General features: G+C 48.3%; 1 protein-coding gene across 1 annotated transcript in view; it reads right to left on the bottom strand.

The window, feature by feature from the left end:
- Positions 1 to 1260: 1260 nt before the first annotated feature.
- ATP10A (ATPase phospholipid transporting 10A (putative)) overlaps positions 1261 to 15155 on the bottom strand; it is a 174647-nt gene continuing 160752 nt past the window's right edge. Inside the window, exons 15-20 of the mRNA XM_089906914.1 lie at positions 12836 to 12912; positions 9536 to 9661; positions 4983 to 5183; positions 2739 to 3002; positions 2119 to 2306; positions 1261 to 1974 (exon numbers count right to left, since the gene is read on the bottom strand). Coding sequence (XP_089763040.1) covers positions 1356 to 1974; positions 2119 to 2306; positions 2739 to 3002; positions 4983 to 5183; positions 9536 to 9661; positions 12836 to 12912 — 1475 coding nt within the window. The 3' untranslated portion in view covers positions 1261 to 1355. The remainder of the gene's footprint in view (positions 1975 to 2118; positions 2307 to 2738; positions 3003 to 4982; positions 5184 to 9535; positions 9662 to 12835; positions 12913 to 15155) is intronic.

Below are 15155 nucleotides of genomic sequence, written 5' to 3'. Positions count from 1 at the left end.
TATAATCTTTTCCTTCTCTTTTTCTCTGTTTAGAGACAGAAGTAATGACTCATAAGACAAAAACCTAAAGAGCCCAGCCTCTTGGTGCAGGGAGCTGGTGTAGCCCATGTCACAGTGTCCCAATGTGCAGCTTGCATGTCACCCAGCTGTTTCCTCCACAGGGTCTAAAAGGATTTGCCATGAGGAAGTGCCCTGGAGTACTCAGAATATGTTCTGTCAGTGTAACCGAGCAGGACCCTACGGGGTCTTCCCAGGACAGACCCCTCCCCCATATTCTCTGCTATAGCTCCTCTCTGAAGTACCTAGATGATAGTATCTGATGCATATTTCCTGAGTTTTCCAGATGCTGGTACCACCACCAGAAGGAAGAAATTAATGCTTGATGATCGTGAGCCCTAAGGATTGATCACCATCAGAGAACTGTGCACAGCTGATCACAGACCCTGGAATGTCCCTCTCTCACCTGGCCTTTAAAAATGCTTTGTTGAAACCCTTTGGGGAGTTTGGGGTATTTTTGAGCATGCGCTACCCGTTCTTGCTTAGCCCTGCAATGAGCTTTTCTCTGATCCAAACTGATGTTTTGGTTTGTTTGGCCTCACTGTGTGCCAAGCACATGAACTTGCATTCGGTAACATTAGGTCACATATTAATAATACCACACAACAGTGGCAACCCGAAACGTTCTCTTTGCAAAGTGAAGGTTGTTTATTGCTTGTTATGATTTTAACAGGCGAGACCCTACATAGGAACTATAATACCTACAGGTGGTCTTTACCAAACGCCTGCATAGAGTAGAATGTTGGAATGAATTTCTTGTGTGTGTGTGTTTTCCCAGAGTTCTCACTTTCCCTTTCCTGGTGAAGCAGAGTCCATCCTCCCAGTGGTGGGATTGAGAGACAGACAGTGGGGATCTCTGCTGGGGCCGTGTGCGTGCCTGTCACCTCCCCTCGCATCGTCCGCACCCGCCCAGGGTTCACTGTGCTCACACGCATTTCCACTAGGGGAAAGCAAACATCACACATGTTGAAGAAAACCAATCAGACTGCATTTTCTTATAAAATGAGATGAAAAAATAAATCTAAACCCACCTCTCAAGTGTCCCTCTTCTTTAAACTTTTCTATATGATAAAGCTCTTATTTTTCTTTTCAATATACTCTAGTTAGAAATTTTAAAAAATAAACATTTTTTTGGTACCTTTCATTTCCTGTGTTAGCCTTGGAAATATATAAAATACATCTCACTAGAACTCTTCTGTGCAAATAATAAACATAAATAATATTAACATCTATGTTATAAAAAAAGCATTTTGAGGTTTTCAGCTGCCACCACCAGCTGTAGTCCCTGGAAGGAGGTCCTAGAAGTAGTCCGTGGTCTGCCCACTCAAGCCTCGCAGGTCCTGGTCTGGCTGCGGGGGGCTGGGTAGGAACTCGCCGTCCCGCCTGTCCATCTGTAAACCACTTCGGGAGAGCTGTAGGACACTTCCCAGCCCGCTGACCAGAGAGAGGGAGGAAATCCAGTTGAGTGAGCTGAGGCTGGGCAGGCTGAAGATGGACGACAGGGCAGCTGCCCTGCTGGCACTTGTGGGTTTCATCTTGGAGTCCCCTGGACAGCCTTCCGGGATCACCTCCCCTGGTGAGGAGGACCCTGGGGTCTGGCTGCCCAGCCCTTCCAGCGGGGTGTCCTCCCTCAGAGACATGCCCATGTCCACCACGCTGGGCTCCCCGCTGGCCTCTGGAGAGCAGGACGACTGCTGTGCGTGCCAAAACACCTGCGAGCTACAGTCCTGGGAGAAGGACCCCGAGGCACTGATGCTCCTCTGTTCTGACGGTTCCGTCCTCGGTTCTCCTGGGAGGTGTCCCTGAGCAAAGGTCTCTTTGGGAGCCCTGAGTTTCCTGGGGGACCTTCTAACCAACTGGCGTCCCAGCTGCAGTTGGGTGGGGAAAAGGCTCCTCTGCAGGGCTTTGAAAAACAATCTGGAAAGAACATATAGAACACAGTCAGCTATTGCTGCAGTGGGGCCTTTGAGCTTCTGAGACTTGAACGGTACAGGAACACAACAAAGGAGAATGCTGTCAGAGCCCACATGGGACCCAAAGGCCACTGTCCCTGATACCCACCTGGGTAGCAGCGCGGCGACGGGTGCTATGAGACAAATGAAGTAAAACACAGGGTCACCCATTAACGTCTGCATGGTCCAATAGGGGTTGGATGGAGGGTAGCACATTGCACAGGAAGCATTATAAATCAAAGCCACGGTGAAAAATAAAAGTATACTGAAGCCACAAGCCATCCAGTTGAGCCAGGTCTGAGGGGGAAAAAGAAAGGGCTTTTATCTCAACAAAAATGCACTGGTCCTCTGCAAGTGGAAGATGTAAGAGGGCGTAGTGGGAACAGGGTGGTCGGTGGGGCATGGAGCCTTGAGAACTGGTGGACTGGCCTGAACACAAGTGGGGAGATGGAAGTCAGGTGCCAAGGGAAGGACAGGGAAGGAGAGCTGGGGTGGAGGGGCTCAGGCAGGCAGGAGCCCAGCACTGCCTGGGACAAGTGCTGCTCCCACACCCTGGGCTTGCGTGTGCATGGCCGGCCTGTGCATCTGCTTTTGTTCTCATCACAGTGAGGCCAGCTTTGCAGTCCCCCCCAGCCCCCAACTCAAATCTCTGCTCAATCTCACAGAATGTGCACGGAAGTAAGCAGATGGCAGACCAGCCCCCTTCTGGATCAGGCCCACAACTCTCACCCAGGTCTTGGTTTCTATACCCAGGTGCAGGAGGAAGGTGAACAGCGCGATGGCGGTGATGGGGGTCCCCCAGGTGAACATGTCTGTGTCTGAGTCGTGGTAGGCCTGAAAGACAGCGAGGTCCTGTGTCTGTGTGTCGCCAGATAAAGCTGGTGGGAAAGGCTGGGCCGGGTGCCAACTTACCAGGTAGGGAATGAAAAAACACACCAGGCTCTGGAAGGCAGCATCAGCCATGTTCAACCAGAACGTACGAGGCCGATATTCCTGAGACACAAAAACAAGCACGGAGATTACAGGAAAGGCCTCATCTCTTCAAATGGTTTTCCGTCACCTACGGGGGCCATTAAGGCACAAGTCAAGCACCCCAGGGACACCTGCTAATTCAGGACTTTGGAGAGGGAGATCCTGGAGTGTGGAGGGCTGGTGAAAAAACACTACAGAAAGGCCTGCAGGGGCACATGGGGCTGAGTAAGTCACTGCGAGCATTTGTTCCCACAAGGCCTGCTACAGCATTCTCAGTCAACAGCAGAATGATGAAAATGCTTTCTAAATCCCATAAGGAATTTCCTTAGACAGGGACTAGTGCATGAAATTCCGGCATCTGCCCCAACCTGAGCCGTCTACTTTGTCAGGGCTTTGCTTCCCTCCGTTGGTGGACCCGCTAGAATATTTCTTAAAAGTGAGTTATTTTAAAATTAGATCATGGGTGTTTCCTAATGTTAAAAATCAAAAAGCTGTCTACCATGGGCAAAAAATGACTTTGAAATGGACTAATCAAGTCTTCCTTATCTGGATGCCCCAATCTGTATCTGGCACTGCGGAGTTCTGAGCTGCTGGTGCCAGCACTGGCCCGCAGGACGCAGGACGCAGAACACGCAGAGCAGGCAGGATGAGCGTTTACTGAGCACTTACGAAAGCCAGGCCCTTCTGGTTTGTCCCCAGGACAAACCCCCTGTGGCCACCTAGGATGTGAGGCCTGGCTGAGTGCAAGAGCTCCCCCAGGTGACAGGTGATAAGCGGAGGCCCTCCTCATCTACCTGACCCTAAGCAGCTCCTACCTACCCCAGGCTGCCTGTGGGGAAGTCAACTCTTCAGTAAATCAGTTCCGAATGAGAGACCATTGTGGGATATGCGGGGATCCGTTCCCTGGGCACTCGTATAATAATTCCAACCAGCCCAAGAGAAGCACTCACAGGGCTTTCTTTAATGGCCAGCTAGGAACAGCTGGTAATTAGCACGTCAATCTATGTGATGTATTGACGTAAACATGTATTTTACATCATCTGTTTGTGTTCACTTGTTCTTCCCAGGGTTTCCCTAAGGGTTTATTTTCCCATTAATCCCCATTCAAAGGAAATCACACTTCTTTGGGGGTGTTTTAGAAAAATCTCTGCTCTGCCTGCAGTCATCCCACGTGACTTGGATTCCAAACGGGCTTTCCTTGGGCTCCTGGAGACTCCTGGTGTAAAGACAGTTTTCACCTCAGTATACTTTTTTAAAAATCTTTTTTTTTTCTTTCAAAAAGCTTTATGTAAATTGATATACAAAAACCACACACTTTAAATGTACACATTTCGATGGGTTTGGGCACATACATACACCCCTGATACCATCACCACAACCAATCAACTCTCTACTTAAATAAACGCATTGCAGTCAAGAGACAGAATTCTTTGTTTTCCTCCCACTGGTCAGATTCTAGAATTTTAACTGTTTGTTCCACAGTGTCCATTTTTTTCTTGGAAGGTTTTATTTTATTTTTTAAATTTTACTGGAGTACACTTGATGTATGATGTTTTGTTAGTTTCAGGTGTACAGCAAAGTGATTTATTTATACGTATATATATATTCTTTTTCAGATTCTTTACCCATATAGGTTATTACAGAATATTGAGTAGAGTTCCCTGTGCTATACATTAGGTCCTTGTTGGTTCTCTATTTTATATATGGTAGTGTGTGTATGTTAATCCCAAGCTCCTAATTTATCCCTCCCCGCCAATGTTTCCCCTTTGGTAACTGTAAGTTTGTCTTCGAAATCTGAGAGTCTGTTTCTGTTTTGTAAATAAGTGCATTTATATCATTTTTTAAAATTGGACTCCACGTGAGTGATATCATATGATATTTGTTTTTCTCTGTCTGCCCAGGGTGTCCATTTAAAGGCAGGTGTGGGGACCTGAACTTTCCAGGAGCTGGATGTGGAGCGTGGAGGGCCAGGAGATGGGGTGGGGGAAAGGGGAGCTTCACCTCCATGTTCTGGCCGCTCTTGTAGAGCTGCGGCTTGGTCAGCAGCACGTCAGCCGGCACGTCCTTGTCCAGCACCCCAGTCACAAGCTGGGGAAGCGATGAGAAGAGCAGATTAAAGAAGATCAGATACCACTGGTCAATCATGGCGGATGCAGAGAAGCCACAGTAAAACTGGAACCAAAACAGGAGGCCCACGAACATCTGCGATCAAGGGAAGAGTGGGAACAAGCAATTCTCAGCTGCCCTGCAGAATCTTGTCCAAGGGAGCTGAGGACTTTGCAGAGTCTGACTGTAAAGACTGAATTTATAGGCAGAAATTGTCTCCAAAGACAGCCCTCACTTTGGTGCCCTCTGTCTCTCCCTCCCCCTTCTCCTCCCTCCTCGTTCCCTTGAGGATCAAAGACCAGCATTGGGAGCTGGGAATTCCCACCAACAGCCCTTGGAGGGATGGAGTCTTGGGCCCAAATGCCACAGATCATAAGAGAAAACAAAACAAAGGTCTGGCAGGGTCTAGGGTGGCTCCCATCTCAAGAGGGCTGGCTGGATACTTCACCCATCATGAGGCTTCTTTCCTTGTGCTCCTCTCTGTGGCACTAAACCAAACCTACCTGGGCTACACCCTGGATCCTGCCTCCCTCTTTTAATGAGGAACAGTGTGCAATTATTGACTCACATGGAGGGGAGGACACACACAAGCATGGCGGTAAAGTTGATGGTGACACCAACATCACTGCCTTGACTGAGCCCTGGCATCTGGTGGGCACTCTGTTGGTGGGTGAGCTACAGGCATTATCGCTGGTCCCTACAGCTATGCTGAACAGGAAAGTGAGGTCCAGAGAGGTGGAAGAGCTTCCTCCCATGCGCAGTAGGAGCTGGGTGGACCTCTTCCCACTATTACTTGATCACTGAACATCCATGGCCTGATGTTTTACGGGGCACATGGAAGGTTAGCAATTGCAAAGCATTCCTACACTTATTAGCTGTGCAACCTGGCACAGACCATTTAGCCCCTCTCTGCCTCAGTGACCTTGTCCGTGAAATAGGCACACCAATGGTACTTAGCTGTGGGGTTGTGGTGAAGATTAATGACTAATGCACCTTCAAGTACTCACAAGAGCTTCCTGCACGCTGAGATGCTCATCAGTGCTTTGTGGTCGTTACTGTCGGCAGGACGGCTATTTCCTTTGTTTGAGGCTCAAGCAGGGCCAGTGTGCTCACCCCATTTAGAGGAAAGTAAACTGAGGTCCAAGATGTCAAATGACTGGACTATGGTCATTGTATGAGTAACAAGCCCAACTTGTTCAACCACTCGTGGCCTGGAGGAGCCATGGTGGAAGAACATTCTCTGCTGTGCACCGCATACAACGGCCTGGGTGTGGGCTCTGGAGCTGCCGCTGTGCACATTTCTGACCTTGACACAGTCACTTAACCTCTCTGAGCTCGGGTCTCCTGACCTGAAAATGGCTTGTTCCAAAGATCAGAAAAAATGATAGTCTACACTGATATCACCTCTAATGACACAGATCCTCCAGGACTTGTTTCAATCTATGACTTAATGCAACTTTTCCCCTCCACCCTGAAAACTGACAAACTTGGCTTTTTCATTGACTTTCTTCCCTTTTTCACACCCACGCCTGCTTTTCTTTCTCCCACCTCCTCAGGCACAGCCTAATGACTCATCAGTGAGCAAGTGGAGTCAAAGAGGAGGAAAAGTACTTAGATACCTGAGACTTTTTTTTTTTTACTGCAGTACCCAAAAGCCTTCTCCCCAAACCACTGTTGCTATGGAAAGTTTTCTTCTCTACTCCTTACTGGAAGGAAGGCCAACTTATTCCTAAAACTAATGAATTTCTCACTTTGGGAGGCAGAGTGATTATCCTCGAATTTCTCAAGTAGATTAAGTACTTGTTAACAGAGGCCTTGCATCTTATACAGAATAAAAACAGGGACCCCTTCTCCTTCCTTGTCCCCTCCGTGAGGACAGATTCACCGTGGCAGGCAGAAGCCAGTGACCATTGCAGGCGGCCACTCTGGGCCTCATCTGCAACTGAAATATTGAATGCCATCCCCTCAATCTGAGAACTTTTCATTAGGAATTACAGAGAGCAGAGTTCAATTCACGTGTTCCATTTTGTTTTGTTTTCAGATAAAGAAAACAAAATCCACAGAAGGCAAATAACTCGCTCCAGATTGCACAGCAAATGAACTAATGAAAAGGGGCTAGGATTCCACCCTGCCCAGCCCTGCTCACCTTTACTCAAAGCACCCTCCTACACCCTTGGGAGCTGGGACCCTCCAGGTTTGCAACTGTGTGCTTGGTGGGGAGGGGGGGTGCTAGGGAAGCAATGCCACGCAGTCAGAAAAAAGGGAGTGATCTGACAAGGACAGGGACAGCATGGCACATCCTTGTGTGGATTGAGTCCCAGGCAGAACCCAATCTCAATTTATTTCCAAGACCCAACTTATAAAATTAGACATGCCATGATTGGTCCTGAATATCTGTATTAATTTGCTAGAAGACATTTCAAAATAATCGGTGAGAGTGAGGAGGTGGGAGATGGGAAAAGAAAGGTGGGTCTAAGCCTCTGGAACAAACTATAAGAACATGCACAAGAGCTGTCCTGATGGTAGTTCAGAGTGAACATGGAGATTTAAAATGGAATTAGAAATAAACAAATAAACCTTTTAATTTATTTGATTTTGTTTCAGAAGACTACAGGATGATCTTGACTTTGGAGCTGTGGATTTCAGCAGGGTAGGTTTATGGGACTACTCTGCAGAGTCAGTTACCCCAAGAGTTTATTTACTTTGTCTCCTTGTTTGTACATTCAACCACAAGCTATCAGAGGCAAGACGGACAAGTAGCAATCCAGCAACTTCTCAGCAGAACGTCTATACCTCACTTACAAGTAGGGTAGGGTCCTGAAATGGCCATGTGGTCCAGCCTGGAGGACTATGGCTGCCATACAGCTGTCTGCCAAGGACACAGTAGTGAAAGAACTAAGATTTAAATGTTAGGGTCAACAGGGAATGGACCAGGGCCCTGGATCAGAGTCCCTGGAGAGACAGAACTGTCCTGAGCCAGCCAGGTCTGGGAATGCCCTAACTGAAGGGTCAACTACAGACTGAGCTGGCCAGAGAGGGTGCCTGCTGGCATCCCCTTCCCACTGGCCCAGGGTGGGCACATTTTTTTCCCGATTGTTTCTACTTTATTAAATCTGGACCCCAAAGCTTCAATGCCATAATTGCTATATCAAAGCCCATTTGTATCTGAATAAACAATTTTCTATGAAATCAGTTTAGGTCACAATCAAATTTTTATCACTTCACATGCTTCATTCACTGGTTCTGAACAATCTTTTCTCTTTTAAAAAAATTAATTAATGTTGGGGCTGCATTGGGTCTTTGTTGCTGCGTGCGGGCTTTCTCTAGTTGTGGTGAGCAGGGGCTACTCTTCGTTGCAGTGCACAGACTTCTCATTGAGGTGGCTTCTCTTGTTGCAGAACATGGGCTCTGGGCGTGTGGGCTTCAGTAGTTGTGGCACGCAGGCTCCAGTAGTTGTGGTACGCGGGCTCCAGTAGTTGTGGTATGTGGGCTCAGTAGTTGTGGCTCGCGGACTCTACAGCACAGGCTCAGTAGCTGTGGCGCACGGGCTTAGTTGCTCCGCAGCATGTGGGATCTTCCCAGATCAGGGCTCGAACCCGTGTCCTTTGCATTGGCAGGTGGATTCTTAACCACTGCACCACCAGGGAAGTCCCTGGACCGTCCATGTTAATCCTGGATTTACAAGTGAAATTATTTTATTTGCGTATTTATTGAGACGGTGCAGTGGACTGGGTGTAGTAGAGTGTAGTAAGTTGTAGTAGAGCGTCAATGTCTAGTGTGGAAGTACCCTGAATAGAAAACTATGGTAAAATGTGACGATGCCTATTGTTGACAAATACAGAAGCAACAATGCAGCCATAGGAGTATGTATATCCATGTCGGCCAGGGGAACGAGGAAAGGCTTCTCAAAGACTGCTCAGTATCAGGATCAAAGCCTGGCTGAGTCCTCGCATGCTGACCCAGGACTGCCAATCACACTCCTGCTTATCTTCTGATCCCCTGCCTGCTCTGGAGAGAGCACCAATCAGAGCACTCCTGTCTGTGGGCACCTCGGCAGACCACTCCTTAGAGACCAAGGGACAGAGTGGTCAAGGGCTTGGAAGCTGGAGTCAGATGGATGGGGGCTGCATGCAGCCTCAGCCACTCACTGGCTGATGATCTCATGCAAACCCCTGGACCTTGTGGTCACTCTACTTCTTATTATAAAGCTCCAAGTGGACGTTCTCCTTGGATCTACCTGTTTCCATCCTCAGAGGTGCAGGTGAGTTAAGACTTCTGAGCCTGCAGGGTACAACACCAGGCCAGGTCTGGGGAAAATCCACAAAGGTCAAGGAGGGTGGGACCAATGGGAGGCTGTGGGGTAGCCCTCCGGCCACGTTCAGGTGATGGTCCTGTGAATCTCAGGCCTTTCACATCAAAAATCCTTGACACTGGCACCAAATACGTACTGTGTTTTTGTAGAAGAAGTACAGCACCATGTTGGCAAGTCGGGAATAGCACCAGTGTCCATGAACGATCAAGAGCCTCTCGAGGTACCGGAATTTGGGCACTGCAAAGTCGCTGGCCATCACTGCCTTGAAAGGGAGAGAGTGCCCGTTACTGGTGCCCCTTCACTGCACCTAAGGTCTGTCTCATCTCCCCCCAAACACAAGGCACAAAATGGACGGAGAAATCCAGTCTGAGCTGGCTGTACCACTGTCTCCCTGATGAATGCCTGCATTTAAGAAAAATCCAATCTAAACAACACTCTAGTTTAGGGATATCACCCTAGAGGACTCATGTAAGATTTCAAATATATGTAATTGATGGATTTTTAAAGTTTTCGCTTTTTCTTTTCCATGCTTTCTTTTCCATACATTTCTGCTTATCTTTGAGGGTTATTCCACACAAAAATGTTAAGTCTGCTTTTCAAATTTTATGGACTTCCTTAAACAACACCTGGAAAAGAGTAGGTGATGATGTTGTCCCATCTGTGCAACAGAATAACATCGTTATGCATGACAGAAAAGAATGAAGCCTTAGAATGTCTGCTTTCTGAACCCAAACACAAGGATCTGAAAGCAAATAATGTCTTTACCCCTCTTCCTGTCAACATGTAGGAGTCAAGGGTTTTGTGCATCTTTTCTACCTTCCTTCATTTATTCCATGATTCATCCTCTCAAAAATCATGTATTAAGACCCTCCAGTTGCCAGGCATAGACTTGGAGACAGACACCATCACACAGGGCCCCTGTCCTCAATGGAGTCAGTCTGAAAACTCAAAGGGTTGTTGTTAAACAGAGTTAAGGAGAGGCCCAGGGGGTCTTTGAGAAGCAGCCCCGACCCTTGAGAACTGCAGATAGACCCCTCCTTCCAGGCCTTACCTGCTTCTCCAGCCTTTGGCCACAACTTTCCACCTCCACACCCCAAACACACTGCTTGTTCCTCCGTCAAGGGAGCCTCCCCAACGCTCCCAGCTGGGTTAGAGCCTCCCATCACATCCTCAACAGGGAAACTAGTGTTTCTCTTTCACAGCACTCACTACAATTATGACTACTGGTGTAAGTTTAAAATACTTCTCTGTCTTCCCTCTCTGGACTTTCTGAACATCCCATGAGAGCTAGGACAGTAGATGTTGTGATCACCCTGCAGCCCTAGTTCCCAGTCACTGCTTGGCCCATGGGGCACTCAACAAACATCGTTGACCAGAAGACTCTACAAAGACTGAGCACCTCAGAGCTACAGAATCTCCTTGGTCCCCTCTGTCTCTCTGCCCTGGACACCCTTCCCACCTTGGCTGAGCTGGGGAGCTGCAATTACCCTCACTCTTCCTCAGGGACTCAGCTTGGACTCCTTGGGTCCCTGCGGCCACAGCGCCCCACAAAGTGCATCTCCCAGAGAGCTCTGCACAATGTCCCTTTGCTTATCAGACTGACTAACATGCAAACAGGGCCACATTCCCCTGGGTAACCTGAGCCCTTAGAGCAGTAAGAAAAGGTGTCCAGTCTTACTGCCATCTTACATAATGTGCCCTTAAAAAAGAAGTATAGCTTTAAACAATACAGAAGCATCCAGTAACACCCCACGCAGAAGTCACGTCCACTCAAAGCCAAGTCTCAATACAGCTTGGCTGATCCCCACACCTCTTTCATGGCTCATAGACCCCTCTGGCTCCTGCCCTGAGGCCATACAGTGGGGGCAGCTCACGGCCCTCCTCACCCACATGCTCAACCTTAGAGACTCTGATACAAAGTGGATTCACTGGGTGCATTTCTCTGCATATGTGGTTTATAAGCACTGCCCTGGGTAGCTTTTCACTCTAGGAAATGAATGCAAAGGAGGCAATGCTGAAAAAATCAGAAGGAATTAACTATTTTGTTCATTCATTCAACAGATGTGTTTTGAGCTTCCCCCATGCACATGGCACCATGAAGAGGCACGGATGAGTCCAAGCTGGGCTCTATTTTCAATTTCATGGAGGAAGGAAAATGTACAATAAGGTAAGACAAGTCAGAGGAGGGGCAGTAGGAGAGTAAGAAGATGCTGAGGATGGGCCCAAGATGGAGCGACCGTGCTTCTGGCTCAGGACTCTCCATCTTACTGCGATTTCAGTGTCAAGCGAGAAAATCAACAAGCCTGCACAAGCATGGCACATGAGTGCTCAATAGCTAATTACTGACTGAATGGATCAATCAGATCGACCAATGACCAGTGACCAACATGCTGATTTTTAAAAGAAGACAACTGGATAGATTGTTCCTGAAAGTCTCCACCAAGTTAAAAAATACTGTGACTCAAAGTTAATCAAATGTCGGCAATTGTTGTAATGTTACATCCAAAAGAAGTACATCTTTTTTCTTTTAGATTTGTTTTTTTGATGTGGACCATTTTTTTTAAAGTCTTTATTGAATCTGTTACAATATTGCTTCTGTTTTATGTATTTGGTTTTTTTGGCCATGAGCCATGTGTGATCTTAGCTCCCCGACCAGGGATCGAACCCACACCCCCTGCGTTGGAAGGCGAAATCTTAACCACTGGACCGCCAGAGAAGTCCCAAGAAGTACTTTTTTTTTTTTTTTTTTTTTTTGCGGCACGCAGGCCTCTCACTGTTGTGGTCTCTCCCGTTGCGGAGCACAGGCTCCGGACGCGCAGGCCCAGCGGCCATGGCTCACGGGCCCAGCTGCTCCGCGGCATGTGGGATCCTCCAGGACCGGGGCACGAACCCGCGTCCCCTGCATTGGCAGGCAGACTCTCAACCACTGCGCCACCAGGGAAGCCCAAGAAGTACATTTTTAATGAACTCATTTGTTCATCGTCTGGATCACATGTCAGGAACCAACACAGTGGCAAATGAAAAATGCAGAAATAAATTTTCACATGAGCAAGGATGGCTGCACTCCACCTTTATAGTGACACCAGGATACAACAGTCCTACAGCAAAGTCCATTCTTCAAATGGTATCACTAATGTTCAGGAGCAGTAAAAAATGCCTTTGAGGGACGAACCACTGACAGCCAGAGAAAGGCGATGACTCACCATGCCTCGCTCCATCCCACCTTTTCACAGAAATACACTAATAGACACATTCACTGCACATGGCTTCATAAACATGAAGAGCTGGTCTCCTACCACTGGCTTAGCAGAAGGAGAGCACCAGTTGTACTGAAGTCCAACCCTTTAGCTCTGCGGCACAGAGCCCACAAGAAGGCCAGCACAGCTCACAGTGTGAGGACCCCTTGGTCACCCAGGACAGCCCCTTTGGTCTTTACCTGCATGCCCTCCTGGCCTGAGAGTCCCACGCCCACGTCTGCCACCTGGATCATGCTGACGTCATTGGCTCCATCTCCTAGAAACAGCACGGGCAGGAAGAATCATTTGAGTTGAGATGCACAGAATCAAATCAGCTTGATGGATCTTCATGGGTTCTCTGTGAGCTGGGTCCTGTGAAGGGTCCTGGGGAGGAGTGAGGAAGAGGCAGTGCAGAGTCTGTCTTGGGGGAGCCAAGTTATGCAGCCAGAAAGAGCCTAGTGGGAGGCTTGCACCCACCAGCCACACCAGGAGGTATTTCCAAGTGGTGGCCAGCGTGTCCCTTTCTAGTTAGTACACGTTCCAAGCTACTGGCTCATACACCAATAGAGCCCTTCACGTGGCATCCAGCACAGGGAGAGATATGACCACCACCTTCATTGCTGTTTCCTGAACCACTCCAGACTTTGTCACATGTCAGTCAAGGGTACTCCAATTCATACTCAGGTGAGTGGTTTTCTAAACTGAACGAAGGAGGTTAAACTCTGCCCAAACAAACTGTGGAGCTCTTTTTGTACATCAGTGTCCAGCTAACTTATTAGCTACTGTGCCCACCCTTGGGCTCTTTGAGCATGTGATAAAGGAGACCGTCTACTTATTCAGTCACAGAAAATGAGTAGAAATATAGGGTATAGGTCAGAGCTCTGGACACCTTTAGGGAAAGGCAAGCAGAGACTTAAAGTCATTGTCATTCAGTGATAGTGACCATTCTTGGAACAAGGCAGCAGAAGGGCCCACATCACCAAGCACCTCCCAAATTTCAAATATGCAAAAAGTGTAGATACATAAAGTCAGAGTATCTCAGACCATGGCTATAGGACATCTCTCCCTTGTGATTCCTCTGTTCTTTATTGCACTGGGCCCAACACATGGGTGATGAGTCAATATTTGTCAAATTGAAATTCTGTGAAGCAATAACCTCTGCAGTTTTTTCCAGAACGTCCCATTCAAAATGAGATATGTAGACAATGATGTTCTCTGGATTATTAACCGCTGGATGCCCAGGACTAGATCACATCCATGCTTTAATTCATAGAAAGAAATGAACTAAAGTTAATTGGTCCTTACTTTCCCTTTCCTTTTTGAGTTTCTATTTTTCTTTTCTTTCTAACCAGCCAAGCTCTACCTCCGTTTTCCTAAATGAATGCCACACATCAGTGATTCAGTGGCTGAGCAGGCACTGACCAGGCAGTGAAAATGTGCTTTATCATTCAGGTCTTACACCAGCCCCACTGGGGGGCACTGTCCTCATGTTACACAGGAGCAAAGTTATCGGTAAGGGTGCAGACCCAGCCTGCAGACTCCTCAGCTTCTCCCTCCAACACTTGCTCAGAGAGCCCTAAAGGCCCCTCCAGGCACATGAGGGCAAAGGTGGTCCTGAGACGGCCTCCCTGAGGAGGGGCCACATAAGAGCTGCCTGTCTTAGCCTGAACCAAGGGGCTACAGATGAACACACACTCACTCCCCTTAGCAGATACCACGGCCCTGGGGATGTGCAGGGCCGTCTCCATGACGACCATGCTAAGGCCATCCCCCACGGACTGGGCTCAACACCGGCCTCAACTATCCTGATGAGGTGTCCTGTATGACAGGGCTGCAATCCCTACGTCATCAAGGAGGGGCTGTCACAGAGCTTTTGTAGAAAATACAGTAACTATTACTGATTGGTGAGGATGCTTTATTTCAGAGCCAGCTCTCACCCCGGTGTTCATTCTATATGCAGGGAAAACAAACTGTTTGATATCGATATCGGAGGATCCCGGGGATCGTATCATCTCTTTTCCTGGGCTACCTGCAGTCTCCCCCATCCCTCACCAGCAGGTGGCGCTGCCAAGTCCCTGAACCTCACTGGAGGCTGGACCTGTATCAGACGTGGGGACACTCCCCTGGGGGAGACAGGTGAGCACCGTGCAGCACGGAAGAGGGGCCGAGAAGGCTCTCCAGACCAACAGTCTGCAAGGAAAAACCACCATTAGATGCACAGTCCTTAAGGAAATGACGCAAAATTTAGCAACTATTCAGACCTTAGGAGGGTAGATGCTTGTCTTGAAACAAAGTTCAGCAGACAAGAAGCGATGGGAATTCTGATCACCATGGAGTCGCTGGGTCGTGCAGCATGATGAAGCCTTGGACTCCAGGCGGCTCACGGCCATCAGAAGCACCTGTAAAGGGCCTTCTTCCTAAGTTGGCCTGGGGTCGTGCTTAGTGTGCTGGGCTCCACTGTGGCCGAGGCTGCTGGACAGTAGTCTTCTGTCACCCAGGAGACAGTAATAAGCTCCATCT

The sequence above is a fragment of the Delphinapterus leucas genome, chromosome 2 (assembly GCF_059928025.1).
Source record: "Delphinapterus leucas isolate spDelLeu-1000000601 "Yukka" chromosome 2, BTC_Dleu_Yukka2, whole genome shotgun sequence".
NCBI lineage: Eukaryota > Metazoa > Chordata > Mammalia > Artiodactyla > Monodontidae > Delphinapterus > Delphinapterus leucas.
This window is presented reverse-complemented; position numbering and strand designations above follow the sequence as displayed.